This window comes from Drosophila eugracilis, unplaced genomic scaffold (genome assembly GCF_018153835.1).
Source record: "Drosophila eugracilis isolate 14026-0451.02 unplaced genomic scaffold, ASM1815383v1 contig_415, whole genome shotgun sequence".
In the NCBI taxonomy this organism is placed as follows: domain Eukaryota; kingdom Metazoa; phylum Arthropoda; class Insecta; order Diptera; family Drosophilidae; genus Drosophila; species Drosophila eugracilis.
The window spans coordinates 890,946-899,540 of NW_024573278.1; the positions used below are offsets into that span (position 1 = coordinate 890,946).

At 43.9% G+C, this 8,595-nt stretch overlaps 3 protein-coding genes across 6 annotated transcripts; 1 reads left to right on the forward strand and 2 right to left on the reverse strand.

Moving 5' to 3' along the window:
• Nucleotides 1–65: 65 nt before the first annotated feature.
• Nucleotides 66–4,887, reverse strand: LOC108111485 (protein CLEC16A homolog). Of its 4 annotated transcripts, XM_017220969.2 has the most exons (12): nt 4,418–4,887; nt 4,216–4,355; nt 4,006–4,154; nt 3,806–3,948; nt 3,661–3,747; nt 2,812–3,602; nt 2,648–2,650; nt 2,442–2,558; nt 1,917–2,378; nt 1,272–1,857; nt 1,000–1,206; nt 66–526 (listed from the first exon to the last, which is right to left on the reverse strand). In XM_017220969.2, exons 1-12 carry the CDS (start codon nt 4,621–4,623, stop codon nt 211–213), a joined length of 3,207 nt encoding a protein of 1,068 aa, XP_017076458.1. In that variant the 5' UTR covers nt 4,624–4,887; the 3' UTR covers nt 66–210. The 4 variants fall into 4 exon arrangements, with proteins under 4 accessions (XP_017076458.1, XP_017076460.1, XP_017076459.1 ...); XM_017220971.2 differs by lacking the exon at nt 1,000–1,206; XM_017220970.2 differs by lacking the exon at nt 2,648–2,650 and having other exon boundaries at nt 4,418–4,886.
• Nucleotides 4,888–5,047: 160 nt separating this feature from the next.
• On the reverse strand, nt 5,048–6,201 carry LOC108111489 (tetratricopeptide repeat protein 1). The gene is made up of 2 exons (XM_017220975.2): nt 5,598–6,201; nt 5,048–5,535 (listed from the first exon to the last, which is right to left on the reverse strand). Exons 1-2 carry the CDS (start codon nt 6,110–6,112, stop codon nt 5,247–5,249), a joined length of 804 nt encoding a protein of 267 aa, XP_017076464.1. The 5' UTR covers nt 6,113–6,201; the 3' UTR covers nt 5,048–5,246.
• Nucleotides 6,202–6,211: 10 nt separating this feature from the next.
• On the forward strand, nt 6,212–8,537 carry LOC108111487 (methionine synthase reductase). Its single transcript, XM_017220974.2, has 2 exons — nt 6,212–6,362; nt 6,415–8,537. Exons 1-2 carry the CDS (start codon nt 6,273–6,275, stop codon nt 7,687–7,689), a joined length of 1,365 nt encoding a protein of 454 aa, XP_017076463.2. The 5' UTR covers nt 6,212–6,272; the 3' UTR covers nt 7,690–8,537.
• The last annotated feature ends 58 nt before the right edge of the window (nt 8,538–8,595 follow it).

Genomic DNA, 8,595 nt, shown 5'->3' on the forward strand with positions numbered 1-8,595 from the left:
TGACAACTGTAGTACAAGAATACATCCATTCAATACTTAAAATTAATTGAAATACACCACTTAAGTTCAAATTCGTCAAATTAACTTTTATTTAAAATTAAAAGCAATAAGAGTGTTTACCACCACATAAGTCAATTGGAATAACAAAAGGTTAGCAACAATTTAAGCATAAGGCTCCTTCCAATGTAATACTAGAATTTCTTATTTAATTTAGACCGTCTCAATGGCTCCCCGACGCCTGCTGTCGGAGCCGCCAGTAGAGTCGTTTACGTCGCTCCCGATAAAAGATGTTTCCTCGGAGCTCTGCACTGGCAGGGCTTCGCGGGCCAGGCCGTTCAGCTGGCTTAACAGGGCGTTAGTACCCCCAAGAGATGAATCTCGTGGCGAGCCGCTGTGCCCGGATATTTGATCGTAATGGATCACCCGAATTGGCGTGTGCGAGCGGGAGGCGGGCGAAGGGTTTCCCCGGGAGTGCGGACTGTTGGTGCGCGAGTGCTGGAAATCCTCAAGAGGAATCTCCTCTGAACTGGAAAGAAAAAATATTTATTTTTTCATCATTAATAATGGAAAAATTTTAATGCTGAACATGCACATGCTATTGAAACTTAGATACTTTATAATAAATAAGAAACCAGAAACTATGAAGAATGAACAAACAATTAATTAGCATTCACTATTTATTTTCGAAATTATTGCAAGGTTAAATAAAGCCTTTGAAGGATATTTTCGTAAATAATTGTAGACATTATTGTTAATACTAAAATACGTCAATCTTACAATACATGTTATATATATGGTAATGGAAAAAGTTTCATTTATTTTTACTATAATTAATAGCACTGAATTTTGAAAATTTTAAGAAAGATGTAAAGAAACTATAAAATCCCATTTAAATAATTACATCTAACAAACTAATAAAGAATGAATCTACAATTCCCAAAACTCATTAACATCAACCAATTGAACAAAAAAAAACGGACAAAAGTTTTGTATCGTTACCGCGGCCTTGGCATCCTAGGGCTGCTCTCCCGCGAACGGTTGCCCGTGCTTCTGGGCTGGGAGTTCTCCCGCGACTGCGAGGAGCTGTGGCTGCCCATACTAACACTGGGCGATCGCTCCCGATCCGAGTGATCTGCCCTAAGATTAGAGCCCGAAGTTGAGCTGGGACTGCGGCGTCGGGAGCGGCCTGCGCTTTCATTCCTAATTCTGCAGGAAGACGCACAAATGAGGATGGGAATGAGGAACATGATAACACATCTACTTCAACTTACCCCTCGATAGATCGATTCGGCGCCATCTGAGTACGACTAACCCCGGCGCTATTGTTTCCTCGTAGCACGGCTGCAAATCCAGGTACGCGATTGGCCGTCGAGAACATAGGACGATGATGACCGCTGCGGGAGCTGCTACCACTGCTGTTGCCGCTGCCACCGCCACTAGGCACAGCCATGGTGCCGCCCACAGCGAATACTGGCGAATCCATTTGACCAGGAATCTCGATTAGCTGGGCGATCTGGTACATTTTCTTTTGACGCGCTTTGCTGCGCCCCTTGGTCAGCCGCTGCTTGGCAGCCATGCATCGAATGTGATCATCAAAAAGGAACTTTGCCGAGAGCAGCGGGGAGCGGTTGTGAGTGACCCCTCCGCGGTGCACAGTTATGTGCAGACACCGCGAGTCGTCCTTATCACCTTGCACCTCCACGTCCTGCAAAAATCCTACGAACTTGGCCACTCCCCATCCTAGCAGCTTGGCATCTGGCTCAACCAGGATTAACTGCAGTGCATCAATAACTAAGAAGCGTCTTTGTTTACTGCTGTCCTTGGCCACAACTGTGCAAGCAATCAGGTCACTATTATCTACGGGAATGAAGATTATTTAGTGTAATGTTTTGAGTTTTTTTAAGGCTAAAACTCACTTAGGTCAAGCACGTTCTCCACCTGCACAAGATTGATGACATTTGTCAACGGCAGCAGGGACTCCTTCTCATTCAGAAACTTTTGGCACGTGCGTCGCAGCAGAAAGTATACACGGATAGCTCGGCGGGCCTTTTCCACCTCCCCGCAGGGAAGGCGTCGCGTAAAGTTAATACCTGTAAGGGGCGTTCCTGTAGGAGGCAGTAGGATGGTGGAGTCCATGCACAGAAACTCCACATTTAGTTGAGCCTTTCGCATCTCATTATATTCGTCTTCGAAAAGATCAAGAAATATGTCTTCCGACTTGTAAAAGTTGCGAAGAACCACCATTGACTGGTTACGGGCGCTGAAGAGGAGATCCTGTTGGGCTGCGGTGATGCAGCGAGTCTCATCAGAGCTGGGACGGGTGAAGGTTACCAATAACTCCAAAGCAATCTCAACGGTGATCAAGCGAATGCGGGAGGCTTAAGTTTGTAGTAAAGGATTATTAAATATTTTTCTTATAAGGGTAGAATTATTCTACATACATGGCTGACTAGACTGTGTGATAATGTTCAGCAGCTGCTCAATCAAGGCTGTCTTATAGCTGAAGGAGCCACGCGTTGACTTTGCCAGAACCTGCTCGAACCACTCATTTTTTATGCCTATGTGAAATAGTTTAAGAACAAATTAGTGATTGGTTGGATCTGATAGCTAATGATTGATTAGTACGGGAAGTGGTCAAGTTACATACCATCTGGAGTGTGACAGGTACCAGAATGTGAAATGTTCATTACACACATAGAAAGCAATTAGAATGAAGCACAAATGGGGTGAACAGAGCAATGAAAAGTTACATAGCATTAGACCAAAAACAGAGCGATAGGACAAGTACAAGGAAGTCGAAACAAAACTTACCACGATTGTGCGACATTGCATATATGAGGCACAGAGAAAGCAGCGCCAGGTAATCGTTTTCGGTGCAATCCAAAGCATGCAGGACAGTGTCCAAAAAGGGTTTGGCCATCTCAACAAAATCTGACTTCGCTGAGGAAGATGTTTTTTGCAGCAACTGCTTTTCTTCATCTGTTATGTTACGTAGTTTTGTCTGCTCTGCTTCTATCGCATCTGTCTGAGAGTCCAGTTCTGTGGCAGCCGGAGAGGAGGATTCAACGCCACTGTCCTCGCTGAGAGCATAGCTGGAGGCGCTGGACTGACCGGTCACTGTATCCAGCGCCTGTTCAAGGCTTTCATTGGGCTCACCGAACCCAGGCACAACAACCTCGCGGTGCTCAACGTATGAATTGAGAATTTCAGCCGCGCCCTCCTTAAAGACGCTGTGGTCGCCGTTGAGGATAACCCATGCCAGGGCGTGGACCAGCGGGGCATGTGAAACCACCAGGAAGACCAATGAGAGCAGGAAAAGGGCCACAATAGAGCTTACTCGAGGGTTGTGCATCTCCTGGATGTCGATGTCCACGTTGCGATTAAGCACAGCGGCTAGATTCTGGGTGACCACCGCCAATGATGGCGGAGGCGGAGCTGGTGTCAACGAGAATATGTACAGGGGGACAAAAAGTTTATGCAGCAAGTGCTCAGTGAGCACCGCGTTTAGATCTTTGATGTCCAGCAAAAGAATATCGCTCAAATAGTGCAAGTGATCCAGGTGTTCAGCTACCAAATTGGAAAGCTTCTGATTTGACTGGTGGCTATGGACGAAGAAAAGTGTAAGTTACCAAAACTAATGGATTATGATATAATTCTTACTCTATATCTGTGCGCACACAAGTATCCAGTTCCAAAATGTGTTTGCCTATGAACCACACCAAATTACTAAAGTACGGAGCAGCAGTTCTGAAAGTAAACTAAATAGTTCATAATGATTCTAAAAAATATAAAGTAGCGACTTTACTTGTCTCGGATAAAACGCAACATGCTTGAGTTTTGAACCTTGTATACATTTAAGGAAATGGTGCGCACAGCAATCCTCACCATGGACTCAGGGTGATTAAAGAACTTAATGGCCTCCGTGTACAACGGAAAATCATTTGTATGCTGTAAGGAAAAATGCAAGTTAGCTGAATGTTTAGATATTTTTCAGGTTCTGCAAACCTCATTATAAAAGAAATGTATTGTATGGGTGTTTAGCTTGAGACTGAGCGTCTTTAAGAAAAGGATGTAATAGCCCATAACATCCTCATCGGAGAAGTCGAACTTGTGCACCATGATGGAATTGACATGGTTATTGCTCAGCAGATAATCTAAAAAATAAATTACTCGTTAGCATAGAAGTTACTTCTAGTAATGGATATTACGACTTACACAGAGATGTCTCGTTGCGTATGTTTTCGAAAAGGATGTTGAGTGTCTGCAACAGCTGGACACACACGAAGCTGGAGCCTCCGCTCTTCTGACGCATGATGTGCAGGAAGTAGGAGAGCATATTTTTCTCCAAAAAGAAGCTAAAAGACACAAAGAATAACTTTGCGTTGTGTGACAAGGAAGGGACACTATAGCAACTCACTCGAACACCAGGGAATCGTGCTGGTCACCCCAAATCAGAATTTCTGCAATGCAGCGCAGCGACTCCACCAGCAGTCCGCGGTTGCTCTCCGAGACAGTGGTGTTCTTCTCCAGTATGCTGTACAGGTACTTGAGGTGCTCCAGCGACAGGCGGTTCTTAGGCCGCCCGCCCCAGGGTCCGCCAAACCAGCTTCGACTCCGGAACATTCTGAAAACTAGGCTGGAATCAACTGGCCACGATCCGCCTGGGTGCTCTCATATCAGGCTGCAGAGGTTTGCGGGGGCGCTGGTCTCTTGGGTCTTGTCATGCACCACTGCTCACGGTCACGCCACTAGGTGGGTCCACAAGACGGGGCACAAGAATGCCTTCGATTGCACGAATTTACTTTTGTAATTTGCGAATTGCGATTTTTCCAACAAATTGTTCTTCTTCTTCACGGGGAACACAAGTGTCACAGTCAGCTGTTGCTTCAACCCAAGTAAATCGTTATCGTTATCGGACTTACAGAGATGCGAAATGTTGTTGTCGGTCACGGCTTAGTACTACTCAAAAGCCAGGTATAATTATCTAAAACATATTTAATGAACCTAGAGTAAAGTGCGGAAGGAACCAAACAGATTACTTGCATAACACATTGTGCATATTATAATATAATTTCCATAATTTCATATTAGGTAGGTCTTTTTTATCATCCTGATTATAATTAAATTTTTTTTGTATTCCATTGATAGAGGTCTAAATTGTACGAAAACTGAGACTTGGTCACGTCTTATTATTCTCCACATAATCCTCAGAAACAGCTTTATTTGTTATTTTTTAAAACTTTGAACTAGCTTGGTTTTTGGTTAAAGTTTATGGAATACGAGCCCGTGTTGGGATCCTGTTGCATTTGAAAATTCTGTGTTGACAGGCCGAACGGTTTAAGTATCATATTGCCCAGGTCTTTAAGGCTGGACAACATCTCAGTTTTGAGCTTCTCGTTGCGCTCGTTGATGATGGGCGGCAGACGAACCTGTGCTTCTCGAGCATCTGTTTGTCCGGGATCGATCTCTGACACCTTCTTGTAGTCCTCGAGAGCTTCGTCGGGTTTGTCGTCCTGCTCATAGAGCTTGGCGCGTCTTTAAGAAGTTTATATATATTAGGATACACATATAAATCGTGGTTACATATGTACACCCACCTAAGGAGTACTCTCACATACTCCGGCCACAGTTCGAGGGCTTTTGTGCAGTCGTCGATGGCCGCTTTATTGGCCTCCAGCTTTATCTTGGCAGCAGCCCTGTTTCCATAGAGCACAGCTCGCTCCTTGGTGCTGTCAGAAGGACATATGTCCAGGGCTTCTGTGTAGATTGTAACGGCGCCTTCCGGATCGCCGTTTTTGAACATTTCGTTTCCATCCAATTTTAGTATGTCAGCCTTCTCCTTGTTCTCGGCCAGCTGTTCTGCGCTAAGTTCCTTCTCCCGTTCGCGCAACTCTTCGATGGTCAGTTCAGTGTCCACGACTGGTGTTTTCAAAATGGAATCCCCGCCAGCCGCACCTTGCTCGGCTTCGTCATCCAACGCCAGCTGACTCTGTTTCTCCACAATCTCGTCCACATCTTTCTCACTTAGCTGCGTGCTGGTAGCCTCCTTCTCTGTGATCTCCTCGCCGATCGCATCCTGGAACTCGTCGTCACTGTTGGTGTTTCCTGCCATTATATTTCCAATTAATACTAATATATTTTACTGGAGATTTCGGTTTGTTGTGCAGCAACAAATATTGCTCCTCATGCTTACGATAACATTGCTTATCGATTACACACGAGCCGATACTTTTTAACAGACTGCTGCATGTGAATCACCTGGTCCGGATAAAATGGACATAGGAGCGTATATTCTAAATGAATATATTCCCGCCAAGCCGCTGGTCGGTAATCTAGAGGCGTTCTTTACGGATGAAGAAAAAGTGAGTATGGTGAATCCATGCAAAAACCCCTTAAAAAAGAGTATTTTTGTAGATACCTATTGAAACATGTGCCCAACTGAGATGCGGCGAGGGTTTAAAGTTTCCATTCGCCCGCCTTGATTCCCAGCCAAGTGCTGTAGCGATAAAGGAAAGCAAAGTGATTGTGGCTGCAGATAAAGCAACAGAGACGAAACGTGTTGTGGAACTGACTCTGGAGTCATCTTTTGACTACCAACCAGGCGACACCATCGGTATTTTGCCAAGCAATAGAACCGAAATAGTGGACCGGCTGCTTCATCAACTTGAACTAATTGACAAGGCTGACACCACATGTCACCTTAAGTTAGCGCTCCACTGCGCCAAGAAAAATGCCAAACTCCCAGCTCACATTCCGCCAGAGACGACTCCTCGTGAGATCCTTACCCAATGCCTGTCCTTAAACTGCCTTCCGCAGAAGCAACTTCTCAGCGCTCTAGCCGGGTTTACAAGAGACGACAAGGAGCGCAGTTTCTTGGCCTGCCTATCCTCAAAACAGGCCACTAGTCATTACCAGTCACTTATACTTGAGCAAGGTCTACTCTTTACCGATATTATGGAACTTTGTGGCAGCTGCAGACCACCGCTGGCCTTTCTGGTGGAGCATTTGCCACGGCTACTACCGCGGCCTTATTCCATAGCCAACAGTCCTTTGGAAGCCGGTGACCAGGAACTTCGCGTTATCTACTCACTCCTCAGTCACAAACCCGGAGTCACGACAAGCATGTTAGAGGCGAAAGCACTGCAAATCGATGCAGAGCAGCATACTAAAGTGGTTATCTACCCGCGACTGAGCAATGCATTCCGATACACAGAGCAGGATTTGGGCAGCAATCAAATACTTATAGCGGTGGGCACCGGACTGGCGCCCTTCCTCAGTTTCCTTACCCACAAAGAATACCTTATAAAACAGCAGCCGCAGCAGGATAAAGGACATTCCTGGCTTTACATTGGCGCCAAGAAACCAGAAGCCATTCTCAAGCGGGAAAAGCTGCAATCCTGGCAGCAATCGTCTGTGCTGCAGCGTCTTCGCATGTGTCATTCGAGAGGAGAATCCCCCAACTATGTGCAACAAATGATGTCCGACGATGCCGATGATCTGATCACGTTCCTGCTGAAGCCAGAAACTGTGTTATATCTGTGCGCCGATGGCGCCAAGATTTCTCAATCTATTGCCAATGGATTAAATCAGTGTCTGCAGAAAGTTCTTCACATTACTGAGGAAGAAGCCTCGCAGCAGCTGAAGGAACTGAAGACGAAGGGTAAATATCGCGAGGATGTTTGGCTGTAAGAAGAAGAAGCCCGCAAATTTGGCCTGCTTATAGAAATTGGGCATCTTTTACATTAATTTATCTATTTACACTCTCATAAATTTTAAATTTGTTTAGTTTTCCTTTTTTATCGTTAAGCAAATTTATTTTAAGAGCGAAAAATGAAATTAGAGAAAGAGCCCAGTTTTGTGTAATCAAATCGATTTGAAAATTCTAATTAAGCTGTATCCCCATTTTGATATTGCTTTGACTGCAGCATCAACAGAAAATATTGATCCAACGACTGCTTTGGTCGAATAAGTAAATAACGATATATTTAACAACACAAAATAAAAATTACAGTGCAAGGTAAACTAAATACATACAATTGTGAGGGGCCACTTTCAAAGATCGAAGTGGATGGGGGACTACGAGAACTAAATGGATTTTGGGTCTGTGTATAAGGTTGACTTAAATCGTAAATTGCAAAATAAATCTAAATAATAGTAGAATATACGAATACGACTTAGGTTCCAAGCAAACTAAACGTGCGCACATAAAACATAAAACTTAGTGTGTGATTTGCTCTTTGAATTCAAGCGATCATTAAAGCGCTAATGTGTATCGTTATTGTTTTTCCTTTTCTATAAATATCTATAGATCTTCGTATTATTTATCATACTGTTTACGTTTATTTTGGCAAGTCGGATCAAGACCTTGCACATTAATATGCATTTTGTATTTTAACTACGTTTAAGTTTAATTGAAATAGAGCCAATTCTTTTAGTGTATATTAATATAATTACGAATCGATCAAAATTGATGTCAGCTTCTTCTTTCTCCTATTCGTCCCTTTACAATTGCAATAAAAGTTGCGTATAAAAAATTATGCTACCTTTTTGTTGTTCTTTGTTTGGTTTTGAAGACTTAAGTTTCATTTACATTTA